The sequence below is a fragment of the Panthera tigris genome, chromosome F2, assembly GCF_018350195.1.
Source record: "Panthera tigris isolate Pti1 chromosome F2, P.tigris_Pti1_mat1.1, whole genome shotgun sequence".
Taxonomy (NCBI): Eukaryota; Metazoa; Chordata; class Mammalia; order Carnivora; family Felidae; genus Panthera; species Panthera tigris.
Window position 1 is genome coordinate 81,717,699 of NC_056676.1, and position 24,547 is coordinate 81,742,245.

The following is a 24,547-nucleotide window of genomic DNA, read 5'->3' on the forward strand; positions in this document are numbered from 1 at the left end:
CACATCCGCAGGGCTGGGCAGAGGCAGATGCAGTCAGCAAGTCCAGACGCCCTGGAGCAGGAGCCCAGCACCGCCAAGTCTAGGCTGCCCAGTGGGCTCCAGAGTATGGCACCCACTATCCCAGGCTAGGCCCTGGGGCCTCGTCAAGCCTCTGCACTTGAACCTGTTCTGCCTGTTCAGGCTTCTCGGGGTCTCCTCCATGCTGTGCATGCCGCGGGAGACCCCTTCCGTGCCTGGCCACATCCCTCTCACCACAGCCAGGCCTGGCTGAGATGCACGGCTACAGAGAGACCCAGGAGAGCCCACCGCCCGGGCCTGCCGGACCTCCGGGCATGCTGGCCCAGGACACTTCTGCGACTTACCAGCTCAGGATCTGTCCTCTCCTGGGCCACAGCTTCCAGACAGGCAGGGTGACCCCATCCAGGGCAGCCGCCACAGACCTCGGACAGCGGGCGGACAAGGCAAAGGGCTGGGAGGGGCCGCTACAGCCACCTCCTGGGGGCCTCCGCCTGTTCTGCCAGGGCCCGACCCGAACCGCGACACCCAGGAGCCAAGGTACCGCCCAGCTGAGAGCCGCAACCCACCCCCCCCCCCAGCTCCAGCCTGGGCGGGGGGCTGTCTTCTGCAGCACGCAGCGCTCGGAAGCCCCCATCAGAGCCATCGGGAGACCCGGACTCGCGGTGTCACTATGTAGTCAGAGCTCCTGACCTGGATGTCAACACAGCCAACTGTGCGGCTCACGCCAGGTTGTGCGGCTCACCTCACTTTCCCTACTGCCCTTCGAGGGGACCGCCAACACAGAGGTGAGCGACAGGGACCAGGAGGGCTGGTGTGGCGCCAGTCGCCCCGGCAGGACCAGCCCCGGGCCTGGGCCCAACGCCCCCCCGACCTTGGGCCCTCGCGGCAGCTCCCCACCTCACGCAGGTCTGGCCACCCCAATCAGTACTGGGAACCCCAAGTGTGGACGGTGATGCCCCCGCCCCGCTCTCCCTGGCTGGAGAGGGTCAGGGGCCCGTGAGCACGCTGCCGTGGGCTCTCCTGTCACCGTCGAGCGGAAGAATGGACGGCAGCCGTTCCCCAGGGCCCACAGGACAGGCCATTCCCGGGGGTCACACACACGAAGCCCAAGCCGCCACACGCAGGCGCACACCCGCCGTTGAGTCCAGCAAGGAAAGCCCTGTGTGGGGCAGAGGGCAGTCCCCGCAGCGCACGCCGAGGCTCCTCCCCACCTGCTGTCTCCCGGCAGAAGAGGTGCCCTCCCTTCCCCGGGCACACCAGATGGGCGGAACCGCAGACGCTCGCAGGCCAGGCCCCCCCTGCATCTGACAGGAGACCAGGAGCGCCGACTGCCCGTCGCACAGAGCGGGCCGGGCCCGGATAGGCACCCATGCGAAACCAGCCGGATATCTCTCTTCGCTCGAAGTAGACACTGTTGTTCGTACCAGAACCAACTCAAACTCCTGCTGCGTTGGCCACGGTCACTCAGCGCTTTCGTGGGCAGTGGGAGCCGTGCCTGGCCTGGCACCTTCTCAGGCTGTCGGTACAGGGTGTGCACAGACAGAGCCCACACGGCGCGGCTGGGGCACGGGGGAGACGGAATGTCAGAGAGCGGGTGGGGGTGCAGGCAGGCATGCCCGGGAGCATGGCAGCCAAGTCAAGAGAAGGTTGGCCGCGGCACACGCCCTGGGCCCGAACCCAGTGGTCACAGCCAGGAAGGGGTTCGGCAGGAGAGGGTTCGGCAGGAGGAAGGGCCGCAGCCCCCCTGCTGTACCCCCACACGCCTGCCGGCCCAGGAGCAGGGCTCCCTCCCCAGGCCCACGGGAAAGGCCCTGGCAACACGGCCCACACTGACCACGCCTGCCCCACCCCGAGACCGGCCTTCTCTGGGCTCCCTGAGCACCCGTCTGTCCCGGGTACACTGTCGGCGCTTCACCACACTCACGACCCTGTGGGGGCTCCCGCCTCACTTCTCCGCTCGCCTCCTGATGGGAGGAGAGCGCCGTGAGCAGAGCGGGCACCCGGCCCAGGACGGGGTGCCCAGTTTTCTCTACTAGTCCCGTCACGGGTCCTGGCCTGGGCTGAGCGGGAGCGGCCTGTGTGCACTAGACCTCACTAGACACGTGAGGGCCTGGGGCGTGGCCATGACACGGAGGAGGCACCCACCTCACGTGGGGGCTCCCTCACAGCAGATGCTCCCTGGATGGACCGAACGCTGTGCCCCCCAAATCCCTATGTTGAAACCCTCATCCCAATGGGCTGGCGCGCGGAGGTGGGCCTCTGGGAGGTGCTTAGGGTTGGACAAAGTCACGAGGGCAGGGCCCCCCGACAGGACTGGTGCCCTCCGAGAGCGGACTGTCCCGCCACACGAGGACACGCTGAGGAAGCAGCTGCCTGCAGCGTGGACAGGGCGCCGGCACCCTCACCTCAGATGGCCAGCCTCCGGGAACGGAGAGAGAGAGGCAGAGCCTGCCGCGTCAGTGGCCCGAGGGCCGGGGCCGGGCCCCGCTGCCTCTAGGGAGATCCTGGGCGTCCGGGGAGGGTGGGGGGGTGGCCGGGCATGAGGGGGAAGCACACGGGACCCCACAGCGCCCCCCCGGGGGGGGGGTGCTGCCCAACCCATCCTCAGGCTGAATTCCTCTTTAATGAGACGTCACTTTGGAGACGCATTTCAGAGCCTTCAAAATCGCAGCCCGAGCCTCGTCAAACCAGCCAGAGATTACTTAAGATTTACCGCACGGGCGCTAAAATAAAATAAAATAAAGTAAGGCGGGCCTGCGCGTGGCAGCCCCTGTGACAGCGCCATTTGTAGTCGGGACGGAGCGGCCTCCAGACTCATCTGCTTGAGCTCAGTGGCTTCTGTTTACCCCGCACTTTCACGTCAAATGAGTTTGGAAGGAGTGAAAAGTGACAGGCGGTTTAGGGATATAAGTCACGTTTCAGCCGCAGTTCAGATTAATGAACTTGCTGGAAGCCGCCGAGGGCACAGGCAAATCCACAAACCTGAGAACAAACACGTTAAACCCTCGCTCGGCGGGAGCCTCCGCCGCCCCCCAAGACACCCCACACCCCAGGGCCGGTCTGGGCAGCAGCGGCGTGCGGTCCTCGGGGCCCAGCCGTACATCCTGCGGGTCCCGCAGCAATCCCACCCGCAGCCCCTGGGGCCACCAGCCACTGCCAGGAGGGGCCTGCACCCCATAGTCCCAGGCAGTCGGGAAGCGCGGCCCCATCTGCCTGGAGCAAGAGTGGCAGCGGCCCTGCTGCCCCCACGCTCGCTCTGACGCCAGGCCCCTTGTGGCACAGGACCGAGTGCGGCAACCCCTCGCCACAACGAGGGGTGTCATCCCTCCGGACAGGGAGGGCACGGACCTGCCACGACCACTGGCCATCTATCTAGCTGATAAGCCAGGTTCCGCCCCGGCCCTGCTCAGGACACCTGGCCACTCCGTGAGGCAGCCCCAGGGGCCTCTGGGAGCTCCGCCCCCCAGCCTTCCCGCTCGCTCAGGGTCACACGGCGTGTGTTCCCCAGCGGTGCTCCCCAGGCTCCCCCACGACGGCAGCATTTCCACACACACATATACACAGCTTTCTCTCCACGGCGGGTGTCTGCAGGAGGGTGGGATCCAGGGCCACCCATGCCAACACCGGCACTCTCGGCCACCGGGTCACCTGACTTACTTCCCGCCTGTGTCTCCCAGTCCCCAACACTGCCGACTGAGACTTCCAGGACTGTCGGGGCCTGCCTGCCACACCCCCCAGGGGTGTTCCCCTCTGAGGTGCGTCCGGATCAGGAGGGCCAAGGAGAGCTCATGGGCCTTGGGCTCAGGCTGGCCACCCGGCGGGAAGCCCTGCTTTCTCACCCCTGAGCCCTCAGACCACACTGGCCTGGGCCCAGCCACCGGCTCAACCCCTCCTCATGCCCAGGGAAAAGTTGAAGAGCCTGCAGATGCACAGGGTGGAGGTCAAGGCCACAGGCCAGGCCAGTCGGCCAGAGCCTCCCTGGACCCACTGACCTCACACAGGCAGCCCCCAGCTCTGACGGAGCTGAAAGTAGCAGGTGAGTGGGCACCAGACTGGCCGCCGGCCCTGGAGACAGGCCCTTTCCGCTGCCTCAACAAGACAAGCCCAGGCGGGCGCAGCCGACAGGCCGGGAGGCTGGCGGGCAGCCACTCTGCTGAGAAGGAAGCCCACCCCCCACCAGGGTCCAGCTGACCTTGGGCAAAGGAAGCCCAGTCCGCTGGCAGCCACGTTTCCCAGGACCTGAGCCGCTCAGCCCTCGGCCTCCACCACACCCTACTCCGCAGTCCCGCGAAGCCCGGGGGCCTGGCCCCCAAGAACCTAGGACTCTGTGCTCAGGGTGTGTCCCGGAGCCCTGGCAATGGGTAACACAGACCTGGAGTAAAGCGGTCAGGTGGAGGGAGACCCCACTAAGCAAAGCCTCCACACGTGGCCTCAGATTATGTGTACCCGTCCTGGGGGGAGTAGGGCCCAGCCACGCCTGCGCACACAGGGAGCGCTAGAAGCCTCGAGCACCCGCAAAGCTGACCTGAGCCCGCAGCCATCGCGCACGAGTCAGGGCCACAGGACCTGAGCCGTCTGACACCAGCACGGCCTGGCAGAGGGCGTCACAGAGCCAACCAGAGCGGCGTCCTCACCCATAGCCGGGCCCCTGTGCTGGGGTACCCACACGGCCATGGCCCTCCCTGCAAGGCAGCCGGCCCGGGGGGAGCCGTGGCCAAGCAGGGTGGGCAGCTGGGTCCGGGCCTGTCCGTTCTGAGCCGGGCCTACGGTGCCCACAGCACGAGGCCCGCCTCCCCTCACGGCCCATCCCACCCACCTGAGCCGGGAGGTCAGACCTCGCAGACCTGCCCACACGGCATATGGACAAGCGCCCTCTCCACCCCCACCTGCTCAACTCCCACACTGAGGCGCAGGCAAGTATTCTCTGTCCTGCTTCCGACTGGGCTGCTCCCCACCTAATGGACTTGACGTTCTGCCTGGTTATGAGGCGGCTACGGCCCAGGGGGGGTGCACCCAGCCACCCCCCCCAGTAGGCCTCGCCCCACTGGGCCTGGCAGCCCTTTCTGGTCAGTGACCCCCACAGGGCCGCCCCAGCCCCCAGCCACGCCCCCTGGGGGAGGCGGGACCGGAATTCGGACCGCGGGAGGGGAGGCGCGAGCAAGATCAATAAATCTGAACCTCATTCACGATGATCTGGGGCTCTTATTAAGTAAATTAATTTAAGTTAATTTAGCTCGATCATGACTCCCGATCACAGTGATTTAGTGAGGGGGAAATTGCATTAGGAAAGGCCATGCTCACTAGATAGGAGAACGGAAGAAAATTAGACCCACTTAGCACTGTGAATTAATATGGAAATAGCAGGTGTAAATTTAACCTTATCGAGAGAGTGAAAATTATCTTCATAAATTTGTAGAAATAGCCCCCAAGATACTTATAAATCTATTTAAAACAAAAATATTACAAAAAGTGCAGTAAAATTAATTTAAAATATACTTGCAGCTATTGCCTCCAGAAAAACCAGCAGCAGGGCCAAGTTCAGTGCGGCCTCGCGGTAACGGAGGAGGGAGTGGGTGCCGCGGCCTGGGTGGGCCGATCGCCCTGCCACAGGCCAGCGGGCCAGCACCTCCTCTCACAGCCCCAGAGCCAGGGAGCCACTGGCCAGCAGGTGGGGGGGCTCCCGGTGGGCTAGCAGGATGGCCCCTGCCCAGGATTCTGTGTAGTCCAGTCCCGTGGGGCACAACGGTCCCTTGTCCACAGCCCTCGGCCAGAGTGCCCACCGCACCCGGGTGGAGGCCGACGCTGGATGAGGGAGCTCCCACTCTGCTCCCCTAGGAAGAGGCTCCCAGAGGGCGCCGCATTCCCACTCACCCACCAGAGCTGCCGCCCCACCCCCCACCTCAGCAAAGGAAGGGGCCATGCCCCCCACGACAGGCCTCCTGAGGCCCCAGGGCTCAGCAGGCTCACAACAGGGGCCCCCGACTTCTATCCCCTGAAGCTGCTGCCCCAACAGAGCCCTCCCACTTCTGGGCCAGAGCACCCAGAAAATAAGTGGAACCGTCCCCACTCTGTACGCCCTCAGCCAGGAGCGGCCCAGAGCAAGGCTGCAGCACTGGGGGGTGGGGTGCAGGCAGCACCCACTGGGGGGGGACATGGAGAGGGCCGTAGCCCCGTGTGCCGAAGGAAAGATGGGCCACAGCTCCCAGAGGGCAGCTCAGGCCCTACCTCTAACCAGAAGTTTCTCCATGAAGTGGAACAAAGCCCGGTGTGGCCTCAACTATCCAGATGGTGGCTTCCCCCACGGACGTCCCCTGCCAGCTAACAGCCTACAGACAGCGGTGGAGGGCATGCGTGTCTGTGCACGCGTGTCCGTGAGTGCACGCGTGCGTCCGTGAGTGCACGCGGCATGCGCAGGCTGGCCGCAGGTCTGCTGCAGAAACTGCTACACAGAAAAATTAGCCTGTTCCACGGCCGGCAAACTGTAGACCAAGCGCTTCTGCGTGGCCAGCTCGGTCCCCTACAGGCCCCAGGCCCACGGCAGCCCGGATGAGGGCGTCCTACCTGGACAGCGAGAGCCGCCGTGACCGCCAAGAGGGCAGGGACAGAGGAGACTGGGGGGCGCTTAAGGGAGACACGGGCGTCTTCTTGACAATGCGGTAGCGGGTCTTGATCACTTTGCTGGTGGGAGGCGTCCGCAGGGTGTGCACGCTGGATGCTGCGGAGAAAACGCACACAGAGGGGGTCAGTGGAGGTCAGCAGGGGGCCTCTCGACTCACTCCAGCCCCGCCCCACACAGCCCCAGGGCACCCAGGGGCCCGAGGCTCCAGAGAGCTGGGCACAGGCCTGGAGTCCTGAGACACAGGGCACTGGGGATGCCGAGTGACACGTGGGCGGGGGGGGGGGGGGGGGGGGCAGAAGCGCCCCGGGGCCAGCTGACTAGGGCGGCACCATGGGCTGGTGCCCCTCAGCAGGCAGCCCCCAGACTCAGGACCCCCACTCTGGCCCCAACTCCCCAGAGCCTCCAGGAGTAGCGCGGAGGGGGCCGCAGGAGGGCGCAGGAGGCCGGGGTGCAGACTGCTCGCCTCCCTCTCTGGGCACCCCCAGCACATGCTCACGCAGATTTATGTATTTAATCACCAATGTTTTCATAACATCTTGCGGGGGATGTATGTACACCACAGCTTCTCTTTTGCTGAATGGTTCATGCAATTAACAGGGATCTGTTTTGCCCGAGTTCCCCTCCACTTGATAGCCGGCAATTTCTCCACAGCTTCGAGGAACGTACCTAATTGCCCGGCTCGCATAATATACAGCTCTAACTGCCCAGATAATTAAAGCGAACGCAGCGCGGGACAGGGGCGCCGAAGCCTCTCGTGACCCAGCCCACGGCCGGCAGCCTCTCCGGAAGCTCCCCTCTCGGACCGGCGCCGGGACCCAGGCTCCCTGTGGGCCCCTCCTCGTCCCATCCAGCCTGCCTGCACAGCACCCCAGCATGGGTAGCTTCCTGGGGCTCCCACTCACAGAGACGCTATGCCGGATCAGGCCGTCGGGCAGTGGCGGGGGCGGGAGGGGGGGGGGGGAGGGGCGGCGTGCGTGCCAGGCGAGGCCCCCAGGAAAACGCACAGGGTCTCACTGCCGGAGCATCAGCACCAGAGCACACCCGTGACCCTTCAGCCAAAGGCTGCCAGGGCCCCAGGTGGCCCGGAGGGCGCAGTGCACGGGGCGGCACCAAACCCCCACGTCCCCTCACTAGTCCCGCTCCTGGCCAAAGGTGCCAGTCCTTTGGCTCCTCCGACAGCGCGGACCAACGCTCCATGACCCGGGCCTGCTCCGCTAGACCCTCCCAGAACCCACAGATCCCGAACCAGACTGGGAACCTCCCCGTTGCCGGCCTGCAAGGAGCTGTTACGAATCACAGACAGCATCTAAAACCCATCTTTCAGAGCCCTAGACCCAACAGACTCCAGCCCACAGCCAGGCCCCCGAACCAGCTCCTGGCTCCACACACCTCCTCTCCAGGCTTGCCCGGCCCGCCAGAACCCACTACACCCAGGGGGACACCTGGCCGGGAATAAGCAGGACAAGCCTGGTATCTGGCACTGTGCCCCTTGCCCGGATGTCGGAAGAGCCCCTACTCCAGGGGTCCCCTCACCCTCTGCCAGGGTACCCATCAACCCACACGGCAAGGCCAGGACACGGCATGGGTCAGAGCCCTCCCGAGTGCCCCGGACTAGAGGGTCCACGCCTGCTGCCAGACCAAGGAGACTGTGCAGGGCCCTTTCACCTGTCAGAGGTGGGCGTGGGCTTCAAGGCCCAAAGAGTGCCAGGGGCAGGGCACAGCTCTGGTCACCAGACTGGCGCAGGGACGCACAGCAGCTGCCCACCAAAGGGAGCCACGACACATCCAGGTGAGGCCAGGACAGACACCCCGGCAACAGGGGAGACTCCCCCTTCTCCCCTCACCCCTTCTGTCTGTCTCTGTCTCTCCTCGGTTCTCCCTCCCTCCAAAAGCAGCAGCTCCAGGGAGTTGGGGAGAAAACAGAAGGTCAGCAAAACCAAAGGGCGACATGGCATCACCAGGGACACCTGATCTTGCTGAGTGACCAAAGTGAGTGGATCCTTAGCTCTGAGCACCCCACACGCTCTTGGGACTCAGGGGAGAGCCTCGCACACAGTGGGCATCGATAGATAAATGTTTGCTGAATTGAATTTTCAAGGTCTTACAAGCAAGGATGGACCACAGAAAATCAATAACAGCTTGTTCCAACTAAGAGCCTTCCTCTAAGTCATCCGGGCCCCAAGCTACCCTCACAGCCGCCCTGCTCCCTCGGCCCTTGCATCCGGACAGCACGCCTGACCCCAGGCCTCCCAGGCAGCGGCCGCTGGCTGCTCTGGGATGGGAGGTGCCACACAGCCCTGGCACGGCTGGAGCCACACAGCCCTGGCTCTGCAGCTGGACTCCTGCCCGGGAGCCCTGCTGACTCACCAGCCCCACCCCCTTCGTCCTGAGCATAGGGAACCCAGGCCTGGCCCAGCCCCACTCTCCTCTTCCGGATGTGAGCACTGCCACCTCTAAGAAGCCCCCTCCCCCGCCCCCACGCCCAAAGGCCTGGACTCTGCATTCAAGTTAACAGGCAACTGTATTCAGGATGCACTCCTGCAAAGCGCAGGCCTGTTGTAAAATCAACTTTTTGTTTAACTTACTGCATTTTACTTATCAGTGCCCAATGACCACTTCTGGGAGACACAAAGTAACAAGGCAGATCTCCTCTTAAACAGGCAGCCTGGTGTCCTTTGCTTCACAAGGTCATCTGTGAGGCCCCACCCCCCGTGGTCCTGAGCAACAAGGGGAGGGGAGGGCACAGCAGGGCACACCCTGCCCCACGGCGGGGCTGTGACCCCTACAGCCTGGCCTGCTGGTCACTCCTGGCCCCCATCTTTCCTCAATGGGCAGTTTAGGCACAGGCAGTGGAAGGGTTCACGGCACTGACCCCGGAGAGACCGCCTAGGGCGCCCATGCCAAGAACACACAGGTGGGTGTGTGCCCCCGTGGCCAACAGGCGCAGGGATCCTAACACTGTGCCTGCACACGGGGACCAGGAAGCTGGGGTGGGAGGCGGCAAGGCCCGCCCCAGGGCGAAGGTGGCACACGCCCACCCCGCTCCCCGTGGCTCGGGAGCCCAGGCCTCGCCCCGACCCCGCGGCTGGGAAGGCAGCCCAGCAGCCGGCCATTCCCCCCGGCTGGCGGAGGGTTTGTGTAGATAATCATGTTATTTAGATAGGATGTGGGTTTAATTCCCTTCATTACAGACTCCCAGGGTTGTAATTTTTTTTCTCCGCATGATGTATTCCCTGTGGCACATTTCACTCAAATCAAACCCTTCGCGCCTTTATTGCCAACGAGGCCCGGGCGCCGCGTTATCAGGCCCACACACACAGCCCTCTCCGCCCTGCCGTGCAGAGGTCACTTCTAATGACTAATCGATCTCATTAGCTTTCCTAATTAAAAACTTTACTACCGCAATGGAAGACGAACTACAGAAAACTGCTGGCATCATATTTGAGTGGGATATGAGCCCATCTATCAGCGGAGCCCTCGCGCCTGCACAGTCGGCCCGGGGGCCGGCCTCCCCCGCGTGCCCGTGCTCGGGGGCCCCAGACGGAGTGGGGGGACTAGGCTGCACCCAGGAGCCCCCCTGAGCACCGAGCACGGGCACGCGGGGCAGGCGTGGTGGCAGGGAGGGAGACCACTGAGGCCCAGGGAGGCGGGACACCCATCCAGCGGCGGAGCCGAGCCAGCCTGGCTCCTGCCCCCAGCACGTCCTGCCCTCCGTGATCCAGCTGTGGAAGCGGGGCACACACCAGCCCCTCCCAGGGCCCCAGAGCACTGGGCGGATGGCAGGAAAGGGAGGGCCCTGCCCCATCCCGGCTCCCCCAGTCCCCCTCCTGACCAGCCACCAGACAGGAGAGCCTATCAGACGGAGGTCACAGCTCTCTCTGTTTTAGTGCAGAGCAGGAGTTGAGACGGAGTTCAGATTTTTATGGAACTTCAAAGGGCAATAACTAGGTAGAAAATGAGCTGCTAATTTCACAACTGTTTAATGAATAAGGAGAAGACAAGACTGTGCAAAGGGCTGCCTGAGGCTGCTCCCCATACAGGCGGGCAGACTCAGGGCTGAGCGAGTGTCCCCAGCAGCACCCCACTGTCTGGCGCCCTAGGGAGAGGCCTGGGGGGGGGGGCGGGGCGGGGACCACGCGCCCCTGGCTCCGTGGCCTCCCATCCACCAGCCTCTGGCCTTCGCCCAGCAGCGGCCCATAGACAGGGGCACTGGGGCCTCCAGAGACAGGCCCCATGAAGATGACAGACCTGTCCACAGCTGGCTTCCCATCCCGTTCCAGAAGCCTCTTCCCTGAGCCTCTGGCCTCATGAAGAGGCAGCGGGGGTGTTGCTGCTGACTAAGGGCAGGGCTGTCTCCAGCGCTTCTTCCCTGCTGGGGGACAGGACAGCTGAGCAAAAGCGAGTGACTGGTACCTAAGCACAAACTTCACCTGTGCCAGTGGAACAGGACTGGACAGAGCCCACAGACGGGATCCAGCCTGCCTGTCGTGCACCCTCCAAACCAAGCCATGCTCCTGGAAGACGGGCCCCAGACCCCTGGCCTCTCGGGACTGCGGCAGCATGGGGCGGGGGGGGGGGACCCCTGTGGCTGAGGGTGGGGAGCCCGGCTGGTGGGGTGGCCATGGGGCCAAGGGCTTCTGCTGGCCCGGGCTCCCCAGTTCCCAGTCCAGGGAGATTCAACTCCCTCTGCCTGATCCGCTTTTCATCAACAGCTACCCTGATGCGTCAGTATCTGCGAACAGGCTGCAGACAGCTCTAAAAGGCCATGCTGCGGCTCAGCATTTCAGAAGTCACAGGGATTTCTGCTCTTCTGCCACAGAAGCCATTGTCCACTCTCAGCCGGCTCAGGTCCCAGCTGGTCACCCTGCTGTAGGCTGGTAGTGCCCCCACCCACCCGCACCTGCCTCCCGTCAGGCCACCCACAGCCCCCACCCGAAATGGGCACAGGGCCCCCACCTGACCAGGGCCCGTGGATGCCAACTACCGGCAAGCTGTGTGCACCCAAACTCACTCCGAAAGGTCTTCCTTCCAGCCTTAACCGGAGTTTTTGATGAGGTGCCAACTCGACCTGGCCCCGGGCCTGGCACTGGGTGAGGGAGGCCTGGCCTAAGGCAGACAAGAGGGGCCAGAGCAGGGAGGGGGCCGCGCCACGGAAACCAGCCTGGCCCCCTCCTTGGCACAGACATGGGACAGCACCTGGCAGTGGGGTCGCTGATGTGCCCGAGAGGGTGGGAGGCCCCTGTGAGCACCTGGGCACCTGCATGCCCACAAACCCGTCCCCTGTGAGGCCTCTTCCCTGGGCAGTTCCTGAGAGCCACGGCCTTTGGGGCAGGCCCCGGACACAATCCTGCTCTCCAGCAAGAGCAAGGCTCTCAGATCAGCGGCCAGCATATGGTTGTGACCGCAGCTGATGGTGGTCAGGGGTGCAAAGAGGTGCACACGGCAGGCAGGACCTGTCACGAGTGCCCCCAGCAGTGACACCGCCAGCCTGGAAGGACCGGGAGGGGCCTGAGTGGGGTCCAAACAGAAGGGACAGCACAGCCACAGGCCCCAGGCAGTGAAAAGCAGGGAACAGCTCTAGGCAAGCAGGGTGCTGGCTTCTCCTGGAGGAAGCAGGGAGGTGCCCTGGGGGCTCCCGGGGGACGAAGGAGCAGCCGGCTAGCACGGGCCCCGGGCCTCCCCACACCGCCTCCAGGTTGGCAAAAGGCTCATACCTGCGGCCAAGGCCTCACCTCGCCCTCAGACTCTGTACCACCCCAGGGGCGGTGACAGGGGCAGAAGTGAGGGCCAAGCAAGCCAGGCGGGTCTGGAGAGTGCGCAGGCAACAAGGAGCCCACAGAGAGCCAACGGGAGGACTGGGCCCAGGCAGGCTCCCCGCACCCAGCTCGAGGTGCATCACCCAGCCCTCCAGGGCCTTACCCTACCTCCCTGACCCGAGACCAGCCACTCGACAGACCGTGGGTGCAGGGGACAGGGGCAGGTGAGGTGCAGGTCAGCCCAGAGGCGCCTGGTCTTCTCGGCAGCGGGAGGTGCCGCAGGGGCAGGCCACTTTCCCCGCTGGTGGCAGGTGGGCTGCACAGTGGCCACAAACGCACATGTCACAGCAACCCTGCAGGACCCCAGCAGAGCCCGGCTCCGTCCTAACGGCGGGTGTGCCGCACTCCTGGCAAGACGGCCACGGCAACGTACGCAGACCAGCAGGTGCACCGGCTGAGAAGCCTTCAACGTGCAACGGCGTCCTCACGTCTGAAACCCCGCGGGGCACCCGAGCTGCTTGCGGAGCCCTGGGCCTGGCAGGACGGGCAGTGCTCGAGAGGACCAGGGCGAACGGCAGCAACACGTCCTGTCTGCCTGGGGCAGGGCCGGGGGTTGGGGCCCGGAGAAGGGCTGTGGGGTGGGCCCCAAGCCCCACTCGGCCCCAGAAGGGACAGTGAGGTGTGCCCGCTCTCTCTAGACACCGCCCGTCCACCAGGGCATTTCTGAAGGTCAACGTCATCTGAGCTGTCCCCTCGGTGACCCCCACGGTCCTGGAGACGGTGGAACCGGGGCCGCATTTGGGGGTGAAAAGGGCCCCACTCCTAGGAGGGGCGAGCCGACCCCAGAGGCCACCAGGAAAGGTCCGTGGATGCACACCATCTGCAGGAAGCAGTCAGAAGGAAGGCCTGTGGGGTCCGGGCTCTGGTCGTCGGGTGCCGCCGAAGGGGGTCCCAGGCCTGCTCTCCCCTCCCCTCCCCACTCAGCCTCAGGCCGGTTGCTCCCCAGTGTCTGCAGTAGCTGCCAAGGGAACGCTGGCCCGAACTCCGCCCTGGCGACTCTGTGCCCCCGGCTCTGACCGCAGTCCCGCCGAACGGCCCGGCCCACACGCCCGAGGCTCCGCACGGGGGCCGGCACAGATGTATGCACACCGTGTGCGGTCATTTCCTGAGCATGTGGCCCGCCTACCAGCCCCTCCGAGACCCACCAGGGCTTTTGCAGCACAAGCCCAGACCCTTCAGTTACGCGCTTAACCAGGAAGGATGTGTCCAGACACAGGGCTGGTCCACACCCCCCCCCCCGCCCCGTCTCAGATGGGCCCCCATCTCTGTGCTACTGGGAGATCAGCACCCGGAATGGGATCCAGCCCTGGGATCTGGGGCGAGGACACCGACGCCCCAGTTTCTACTGACGCCGGTGCCCCCTGGCTGGGGGCGAGCCGCAGGGTTCCTCCAGGACACCGAGGAACAACCTGGCCATCTCTCCACACTGGGCTGGACTGCCCTTCTCCCCCCCCCGCCCCCCCCCCCCCCAGGCCCACCACATGGGAAAGACTCAGCCAAGGGCCCCGGGCAACAGGGCGGGCCGCTCTACCCAGGAAGCCGCTGGGCCTGCTCCCAGCTGGAACCACGGGCAGAACCCACCAAGCCGGGTCCCATTCGGATGGCGGTGCTACCGCTGTGGGCAGCGTTGGCTTCAGCTCATCTGATGATCTCTGCCTTCTAATTGAGTTCGCGGGTCAGCGCGTTTAGGGCAGTAAGCGGACACCTTGCCACACCTGTGTCGGAGCGCTCGGGGCTGCCGGGGGCGGGGGGGGGGGGGCGTCTGGGCCTCCCAGGCCTGCAGACCGGGGGCCCCTCCGCCTGAGCGCCAGCGGGGACCCGTGCCGGCTTCCCCCAGCCCCGTCTGCAGACTAGTCTCTGGTGAGCCTAGAAGCACGCGTCCTTTCTGGTCAACAGCCCCGACCTCCTCCCTGATCCCCCGCCCGTCCGTCTAGGCCCCTCAGCAGCCGAGCTCAGCTGCAGCGTCCGCCAGACCGCCCCACGAACGCACACCCCCTGCCCGGACGCCGGGATGCTCAGGGAACCTCCGGCGCCCCCTACCCACCGCTGCCTCAGACACAGCGGCTTAGAAAGTGCCACCGGCTTCCCCCGCCAGGCCCCGCGCCAGGCTGTTCCCAGCTGCTCTGTCGGCGGCACCCCACCTGCGGCAGGAGGCGAGGGTCGGCAGCACGGCCCCTCGGGGCGGCGAGGGGCGCGGGAGATTAGCGCTGCTGGGCACCACTTCCCGCCGGCCAAGCTAGAAGCCAGCTCCCTGCGGGTGGCCACACGGCGCGGAGGTGGGCACCGGCAGGCTGCGAGCCAGGAGGCAGACGGAAGCGGTTCCCCCCGCCCCACCGGCCCCCAGGCCCCTCCACTGTGTGCAGGGGATTCCCGGGTTCCCCCACGAGGCTCCCAGCCTCTCTCCCTGCACCCCCCCACATGCTCCCAGGCCCCTACGCCCCTCCACTGCGTGCAGGGGATTGAGTCCCAGGTTCCCCGACAAGGCTCCCAGCCTCTCTCCCCGCCCCCCCCCCCCCACCGGCCCCCAGGCCCCTCCACTGTGTGCGGGGCATTGATTCCCAGGCAGGGTTGGCTCTGGCCGGCTCTAGTGGAACATCTTCATCAGAAGGGGGAGCCTCCGTTCCCTCCTGCCCTCCACATAGGACACACAAAGCCCGACGAACAGCACAGCTGACAGGGCACATTGGCCCCTCGGGGTACAGATGTAGGGAGGAGCCCCGCTGGGGCAGGTCGGCGCTAGGCCAAGGGGCCTCTGCCCAGGGCCCCTCAGGAAGGACAGGAGAGGAGCTCGATTCCACTAACGCCAGCCTGGAAAACAGCGGCCAGAAGGCAGACGTCATCCTGCCCCGTAAAGACCGCTATAAACATGCCCACAGACCTCCACCTGTACTGTCGCACAGGTGCCCTGCTGTCCACCCAGGCCCCGCAGGTGCAGGAAGCACACAGGTGACGGGACCTGGCCGCCGTGTTCCCACCCGAGAGAGCACAGCCGTACCGTGACAGAGCCCCCACCCTGCGAACACTTATTCATGTGCTTGCAGGGGCCCGTCCACTTCTCCAAATGAGGCGTGACAGCAGCCCAGGCAGAAGGCAGTGCGCGCCCCGCCCAGCGCTCACCCGCCAGGAGCTGCCAGGGACTGAGCTCTAACAAGCTTCAGTGGTGGGATGACTGGAATCACAAAGTATGAATTTTTATGAGTCTAATAAATCACTCCACTTTTCCTGTGTTTGATGGTTCCCAGCACTTCCAGTGCTGGAAGAGCCCCGCTGCCATCAGATGGTCCGGCCCTCGTCTCTGCCGGTGGCCGGGGACAAGGAGCCAGGGCAGCTGGAGACCCTCCCGGGCACCCTGGGGCCATCGGAGGCCAGCGCGTCCACAGGCCCCCGCGGAAGTTCTCAGGCCGGCTCTGTGCTCCCTCTGCTCAGAGGCCAGCCCGTGGAAAGGGCGCCCTGGCCAAATCAGCACGGACCCGAGCACACACCCCTCTGTGACAGAGCCATAGGGACCCCAGGGCCCGGGAAGGGGGGTCTGAGGGGCAGCAGTCCATCCAGCCCCGCTGATTTCCCACGTGCACCCCGCGGCCTGCAGGCGCTCGCCGCCAGCCTTCCGCCGCACCGTCATCCAAGCCGGGGACCGGCCACTGACAAACAGTTAGCGATGATCAAATCACAGAGGCAGCCCGACAGGCCATACGTCACCGAGCAGCCATCGGCCCTGCAGCCTGAAGAGCGTGGGCGGCTCGGTGATGACAAACAAGGGCTGTCAGCTGCCTGTCCCCCAGCGGGCCGTGTTCGCTGTCGTCCCACACTACCTGGTGTTTAATGACGACACTGTCAGCCCAAGACGCAGCGCCAACGCTGCCACGGACTGTCAGGGCCCTATTAGAGGAAAGATTGAGACCCTACTCTTCTTAAACTCACTCAAGCAACACAAGCCGCTAGTTCCTATAATTATTGTGCGTGAGCCATCGATCGTGCCGACACCTGACCCGTCTGTATGAGATGGGAGTAGTTTGCTCCGTGACAGTCGCTATAGATTACGGGGGTGGGTCGTCCCTCCCCTCCTAACCACGGTGCTACCTACCAGAGCAAGGGGGAGACTGAGCACCTCTCACCGATCCCCCAGCCGCAGGCATGGGCACGGGGGGCAGGGAGGCCCAGCACCTCCTGGGAGGTCAGGAGGCACCCCCACACACTGGGAAGGCCACGGGGGCACCGTGGCGGGCAGCTAAGGAATCCAGGCAGGGAGAGGACATTCCAGGCAGGGCACGACTCTGGCTCAGCACGCCCTGCAGGACCCCGGCACCCCAGGACAGCACGCGGGGAGCACCAGCGCCTCAGGCAAGCACACATGCGTCAGGGAGTGGCCGGCGCCCCCGGAGGGCGCCGGAGTCTGTCCATGGTGCGTGGCGGGTCCGGGGGCTCAGCTCCAGCTTCAGGAAGGCAGAGCTCGTGGCCAGGGGGCCCACTCTGGTCCCTTCCTCCCCTGGCCCCAGGTCACAGGACAGGCCTGTGCCCTCCTGTGCTCAGAGCCCAGTTCTGGCCTTGGCAACCCTGGGGACCCCTCAGCCCTTCTGAGGCCAACCGGTGCTCGTGCTCGCGTGCAGGCCTCTGGATCCCAAGTCGCGGAGCCCCCAGAACACAAGGCCCGGCCCCCAGGCCCACGCTGACAGCCATGATACTCGGGGTCCGTCGTCCACAGCCAGGCACCGAGCCGGGCGAGCCCATCTCACATCCCCAGGATTAGGTGGCCTGAGGTCCATCTACCACTTCCGTGGAATCACGCAGCCAAGGACAACAGGAAAGTTTAAGACGCGAACAGTGAAAACAGCGTTTGGAAAGCAACTGCAGAGCAGAGCAGAGGCCTGAGAAGGAAGCGGACTCCACGCGGGGCACGCTGCCACAGGGGTGCGACTCCGGCCCCCAGCTCCTCGCACAGGCCAGGCTCTGATGGAAGGCAGCACCGACACCGCTGTGTCCCCTGCAGAAGGTTCTGGCAGGAACTGGCTCATTCGCTCATTCAACGCATTTTTGGCAAGACCTGTCGTGCACTGGGAAGAAGCAGGGAGCTCAGCGAGCCCCTCAAGGTCCTCTCCTAGCAGGTGGGCACCCCCCAGCCTTCCCCCCGCCCCGAGCCCACCCCGCCCCCAGGAAGGGAGGGACCCCGCCCCGAGGGAACACGTCAGGGGAGGGGAGGCAGTGGCAGCACTTGCTGCCCCCCCAACCTGGAGCGCCGCGGGGTCCCTGCCAGGGCCCAGCCTGCGCGAGGCCTTCCCACCTGGAGCTGCAGGGACTCCGGGGCCCGCGCCACAGGAAATGCCCGAACTCCTCTCCAGGTAGCCCATCCTGTGCCTGACACAGAGCCTAGATGACCCTGCGGTCCTGCCGGCCTAATGCCAACTGCTCTCCCTCGACCCCAGCGCAGGCCTCGCTGCCCGGCAGGGCCCGGTGCCGGCGGCCCGTCCTCCCTGTGACCCAGGTGCGACGACGCACAGAGTGGGGGCCGCCTGCTGGAGCCCCTGTGTCGGTAAACACGGAGCTGAGCCCAGCGCCGCTTCCCCCCCACTAACACCTGCCAGGGGACGGGACTTGAAGCCAGCCCAGCAGGAGAGGCCCGGGAGCAGGCCACAGTCTCCTGCCAAGGCGTCTCACCTATGCCACTGCTAGGGCTCACGTGCCCAGTGCAGCGGCCTGAGGCCACAGCCCCCACCACCCAGGCAGGACCGGTGCCCGCCAACACCTTCCCCCGCACCGGGCCTGCTAGCGTGCGGTCTCCGGCCTCACAAACGTCCGGTGCTCTGTCATCTCGAAGCCCCTTCCATCTGGGGGCCTGGCCAGACAGGGACGGGAAGGCCAGCCTACCAGATACAAAGGCGTTCGCTTCCACAGCCAGGCTGAAACCCCAGAAGACCAGAGGCTCTGGGCAGCAATGAGGGGGCTCCCAAGTCCACCAGGGACAGGTGAAGGGCCACATCCACTCTTCACCAACAGCACCGGGGCCCACATTCAAGCAGGGCCAGTCCAGCCAAGGGGGCAGAGCCTGGCCCATGAAATGAAGGCCCATCTACCCCGCCTGGTAGCTGCTGCTGGGGGGACTTCTGGGTGGGCAAGAAAGTGATGGGAAGGGCCCACCGCTCCCAGATGGACAGACACCCCACATTCTGAGCCATGAGAGACGGGGAAGAGCCCAGCTCCCTGTCCTGGGTGCAGGTCTGACACGCAATGATGCTGGTGTGGGGGAAGGCAAGGCTCAGAGCGCGCCCTGTCCTCCCTGTGGACGCTGACGGCAATCCCAACAGCAGAGCCAATGCAGCCATACCGCCCACGGGGGAGGAAGGGCACGCAGAGCCTGCCTCCTCCCTAGTGACCCCCTGTTCTCGCCCACAGGGATGGGAGCACCAGGAGGGGAGTCCCCCTAGCAGACACAGCAGCCCCAGCCCCCAGGGAACCGCAGCTTCATGAGGGCCACCCGCCCAGGCCCGGGGGCCCTTCCGCCAGCCTGACCTCACAGGGGCCGCGGTCCCAGCTCCCCACAGAGCCCGGGCCTGGGGGCTCTTGCAAGGGCACAGCGTCCCGCTCACCACAGCTGCACCTTCTCTCAGGGTCCCTCCCCTGCTTCCTCTGTGTTGGGGCTAAAGAGAGATGCTTGCCAGGGAGGCTGCAAAGAACACCTCTAGAAAGAGCAGCTGTCACTCACAGAAAACCATGTGTCCCCCTCACAAAACCCAGACTGCCGGGACCCTCTCCTGACATTCCCCGGTTTCCCTACGGGCCACTGCCTTTCTGGTGGCCACAGTGACAGGGCTATGGTGCAAGGGCAGCGAGCGGGCCACAGAGGCGAGCACCCGGGCAGTGGGTGTGTCCCGGCCTCACGCACCCCGAGTCCTGCTTGGGGGCCCGTCGTGGCTGCCACAGGGCCAGAGACAGCTCACCACGGCAGCCAGAGACAGCAGTGTGGGAGCCACACGTCCAGGGGGCCCTAGCTCCATTACTGCACAGGGAGGCCTGTACAAACTGGCTCGTGCTTCGCACATGCAGAGAGAACTGCCCAGCAGAGCCACATGGGCCTGGCCGGGGAGGGGACCGCAGGGAGGAGCTGGGGACACGGCTGGCTTTAGCGGGACCTGCACTGCCCATACCAGCCCGGCAGGTGGCACCCCACCGTGCTCGGCCCACCTCTCTGCCCAGGGCCCTCCAGCCCCAGCACAGGGTGCAGCCACCAGGCCAGCAGCAGCACGGGCCTCAGTGATGGCCCCGTGGCCACATGGGCCACACACGTGGGAGGCTCCGCAGGAGGCAACGTAAGGCCAGAGGGCAGCTTTAGGGGGGCTCCCCCTACAGATACAGGCCTCGGGGCTCTGTGAGTGGGAAGGAGAGGAGCGCTGGGGAGGGCGTAAGGAGGAGAAAAGGGAGGGACAAAGGAGAGAGGGGCAGGCGGGGACACAGCACAGAGGCCCAGTGGCCCACAGGGGCTGCTCTCAGACCGCTCCGTCTCACAGGCGGCTGCAGGGACAGGCTGGCGGACGCACCACGGCACACCGGCCCCCAAACAGGCCCCTGACGGCTGCCGGACGTCTGCACGGCCTTCTCGCAGGGACCAGGGCCTGCAGCCTCCCACGGGTGACGCCACCCCACTGAGACACGCACGCACATACCCGGAGGCCAGGCTGAGGAGAAGGCAGCCACGAGCAAGCAGTGAAGAGAACCAAGAGAAGGAACCAGGGGCGTCTCCTAGAGGGGCACGGGACACAGGCGGCCTCGCTCAGCGTCGCCTCCCCACTGCGCCGCGGCCAGAATGCTGGGGCAGAACAGGTCCCAAGAGCCACGGGGGCGCCCCAGCAGTCCAGCCTGCCCCCATGTCAGCAGCGACGGGAACACGTGGCATCGGCGACTTTCTGGACAGCCACAGGCTTCAGCAGGGCTCGCCCCAGCACGTGGGGGCTTGGTGGGGCCCAGGGCTTGTCCCGGCTTCCCCACACCTCCCAACACAAGCAACGCTCTGGCACAGAGCACGGTTCCCTTCCTCATCCTTCCCCAGATTCTGAGGTGGGGCCTGCGGCTGGGGAGCTCGCGTTTTCCCACAAGGCCCCAAGCCTGTCTTTCCAGAAGCAGCGGGGTCAGCCCCACCCCCCAGACACACCAGGCTCCACCGGCCCACACTGTGCCCCCGGGGACCCCCCGGGGATGCGGATGGGGAGGCAGCAGGCCCCTGCCCAGCTGAATCTGGCGGGTCTTTGGCCTCCCGTGGGTGGGGATCCAGGGGCACAGGGCAGCTTTCCCAGCCCCCGTGGAGCCTGCTCGGCCCTCACCTCAGCCTCCCCGCCTTCATCCTCTGAGCTTGGATTCCCCTCCTGAGACACGAGGACGTGGCCCTACCCCCCAGCCAGAGAGAGGAGGCAGCTGGCCAGCCACCAGGTTCACTGCCCAGCTGTCCCCTACATGCGCACACAGGTCCCACGGGGCGCGAGCCCGGAGAGGGGAGCACAACAGGGGGGCGGCAGGCTCACCAGTGACAGCACAGGCACCGTGGTTCTGAGCTGTGGTCACAGGTCCCGGCTGGGGGGGCGGGGGGGGACTTCTAGGAAGGGGTCGGCCACGGGCCCCTAAGGTTCCTCCAGTGCTGACTGCGGGAGCTGCCCCCCCCTCCCAGCCAGCCTTTGCTTAGAGCAGGGGAGGGAGAGGGACAGAAACAGCACTGGAAACCCTGAAATAAAGCCCAAGACCTCTGTCTCAGCAGAGCCCAATCTCCGCAAGTGTCTTGAGTGCTCAGGGCACGCGGCGCCTCGGGGGACCCACAGGGGCTTCTCTCTGACTAAAGGCCTGTTTCCTTCAGTTGGCTGAAAATTTGCTGGCCCTTGATCTCGGCAAGAGCCTGTCACTCAGCAGGGCCCCAACTAGCGTGTCTCTAGGGACAAGGCCACACCACAGCCTGCAGGCAGACTGCACTCGGGCAGGAACCCTGGTCCCTTCAGTTCCGGGCACCGTGGGGGGCAGGCCTGGCAGCGGGAGGGGGGTACTCTTCCCTCGGGTTTGTGCCCTGCTCACGGGCGACCTAGGACCAGGCCTCCCCAGAGCTGGCCGGCAGCAGGGCCCTGCAGGAGGCCCTCGAGAACGCCCGGCCAGGGGACCGGCAACCAGGCCACCCGGTGACCCCAGCATCTCCCCACACGGGCGGACGAAGCCAGAGGCCCGGCCCGCCATCCATCTAGCACATCTCCACCCGCCAGGACAGCGCGGGCCCGGCCAGCAGCTTCCCCGCACACCGGTCGCTGGCCGGGAAGCACCTCTGACACGGGCCATCCCTCGTTCGGCGAGAGGTCTCGGCCCAAGAGGCACACGCTCTCCGGGGGGGGCCCCGTCGGGAAGGTGGTTTCCGACCCGCACGGAGGAGGCTTCACTGGCCCCCCTCACCGCCCCGCCCCGCCGCCGCGGGCACCGCCCTCCCCGAAGCCGCCCCGTGGCCGCCGGGCAGCCGGGGGCGGGGCTGCGGGGCAGTGGCCGCGGGCACGGCTCGCACCGCTGAGCGCGCTCTCTAAGGCTGCTGCACCCCGCCGCGCTCAGGCTCGCACCCCGCCACTTAATCGCTCCGCCGCTGATGCGGAAAGGGCAATTAGGAGAAAAGCTGCCAGAGCCCATCACAGATCCGTGCGGCTCGGAATACACTGTGAAAGGAAACACAACAGCTCCAGAATTAATTTAGAAAGCGCAGAGCCCCGCAGAATGACAACAAACAGGCCAGTGAGCGCTGGGGGGGGGCGGGGGGCGGGGGGCGGGTCCACGGCGGCCAGGGGGTGGCCCCGCACACCTGCCTGGGAACGGGAGCCAGCCTCCGGGCTCCGGCCGTTCCAGACGGAGGCACCCAGGGCACCGGGCAGCCGAGGTGCGCGGCAGTCTCCCCATGCACAGACCAAATAACGGACGCTTAATGACGAGAGACTGGGATTTACGGTCAGTGTGTGCGTGCGGCTACAGATTTCCTTCGCAAATCCCACCAATTCTGTCCATTCAGACCAAATCTCATCATTGGAAGGCTGCGTGGATGAGCACGGAGAGCCCCGGGTCACAAGCGTGGCCCCGGGTGGCTCCAGAAAAGGCCCGGCAGTGGTGCTACCTCAGGCTCCTCCCGGCCAGGGCTCCACCCGCCACCACTCCCCAGGAGATCCTAGCTGCCCATCTGGGAGCAAGGGTCCCTACCGGTAAACAGGTCATTGTCAAGAGGCCTTAGGGGAGGCCACTACCACCTCCCATGGACCCAAGACGGGGGACAAGAAAGCAGGAGGGTCATAAGGAGCAGAGGACCCCCACGGACACAGGCACCATCTGGAAGCCCCGACAGCTGTAGAGGCACGGAGGGCCACGTGACCCTGCCCTTTCCAGGGCCACTGAGGGATCCCTCCCTTGGTAGAGCAGCACAAAGGGTTCCAGCTCGGATCCCAGGGGCATGGGGAGGCCTGTCCCGGTACCCATCCCAAGAGGCTCCATCCGTCCCGGCGTGGTCCTGTGAGGACACGGCAGCAGGGTGGACTGCAGGGACACAGCCCGGGGGGCTGCAAGGACAGCACCGCCACCTGCCCGCCCGCCCACCCACCGGCTCCTGGCAAAGAGCCTTTTTCCCACCTTTGTGTCCCAGAGGCTCCCGCAAGGAGAAGTGGGGCCTCGGGTGCACAGAGGTGATGGGCCCAGGATCCCCAGACCCCGGTCTCCTAGCCGCCGGCAGCTCTGGCCCAGCACAGGTTATGAGAGCAGGGCCGAGTTCTCAGGAACCCCAAGACCCACCCTAGCCCCCATGTCCCGCAGGGGAGAAGCCCTCCACCCTCCTGGTCCTCTCATGCCAACAGAGCCGTCCCCTGCGCTCAGGGGGGCCCCACCCACCCAGGCCAAGGAGAGTGTCCCCGAAGGCAGTCAACTTCTGTCAGGACCTGGGTTAGAACCAGAGACCCTGCCCTGCTCCCTGAGGCAGGCTGGGCACTGGGGCCATTCCCCCAGGGGCCACCCTTGGAAGTCCAAGACTCTCCCTGGTTGTCCCCAGGGGGCCTGCCTGCATGGGCACCACCTTCCCAGTTGTCACTCAACCCCATTCAGCCGCTCAGTGCCCACCCCTGGGCAGCGTGCCCCCCCAGGCCCCTCACCCAGCCTCCACTGCCCCCACTTTACGCCAGGCCTGCCCAGCTCTGCCACTCAGGCTCCGCATCCTCACTGAGCATGGCTACTGGAGGTCCCTCTCAGGACCTGGAACTGGGGCAGGGAGACGCCTGCAGGCACAAGGCCACCGTCCAGGAGGCCCACAGGCTGCCCTGTCGACACTACACCCCAGAGACTTCTCAGAGGCCACAGGTGAGTGAGCCGCTCCTGTCCCCAACACACAGGTCACTGGATACTCTGAGCCACCCATCCTCCCCACCCAGCCACACACTGGGCGTGGGACGGGCACTCCAGCGCCCCCATCCTGCGGACAGGAAAGTGGGCCACCAGATGCAGGGATGGGCTGTGTGGTCTCCCGGTGCCCCACCTTTACCCCTCCTCCTGTACAGACCCTGCTCTGCCAGACCAGCCTGCTGGGGCATTGTGCCCCTGGAGCACCCCCCACCCCACCAACACTGCCCTTAACTCTGCAGGCCTACCTCCCCGAGGGCCCCATATCCTGTCTGGGAGAAGAAACCTCATCCATCCTTGAATTATCTCCATAACTCCGTCCACAATGCCCACCACTCAACACAAAATAACCAGACAGGGGCGCCTGGTGGGCTTGGTCTGCACAGCAGGTGGCTCTTGATCTCAGGGACATGAGTCTGAGCCCCATGGTTGGGTGTAGAGATTGCATAAATAAACTCCAAAACTAACAAGCAAAACCAAAACAGGGGCGCCTGGGTAGCTCAGTTAGTCGAGCGTCCGACTCTTGACTTCAACTCTTCACGGTTCGTGGGTTTGAGCCCTGTGTCAGGCTCTGCGCTGGCAAAATAACCACGCTGATAGCGCAGAGCCTGCTTGGGATTCTCTCTCCCTCTCTCTCTGACCCTCCCCAACACGAGACACATGCACCCTCTCTCTCTCAAAACAAATAAACATTTAATAAATACACAAACAAACAGGGCAC

At 65.3% G+C, this 24,547-nt stretch overlaps 1 protein-coding gene across 2 annotated transcripts in view; it reads right to left on the bottom strand.

Annotated features, from left to right (window-relative positions):
- ZC3H3 (zinc finger CCCH-type containing 3) overlaps positions 1-24,547 on the bottom strand; it is an 88,257-nt gene that overhangs the window by 45,924 nt on the left and 17,786 nt on the right. For both annotated transcript variants that reach the window (XM_042972819.1, XM_042972818.1), the window contains exon 4: positions 6,580-6,733. In XM_042972819.1, the coding sequence (XP_042828753.1) occupies positions 6,580-6,733 (154 nt within the window). The remainder of the gene's footprint in view (positions 1-6,579; positions 6,734-24,547) is intronic.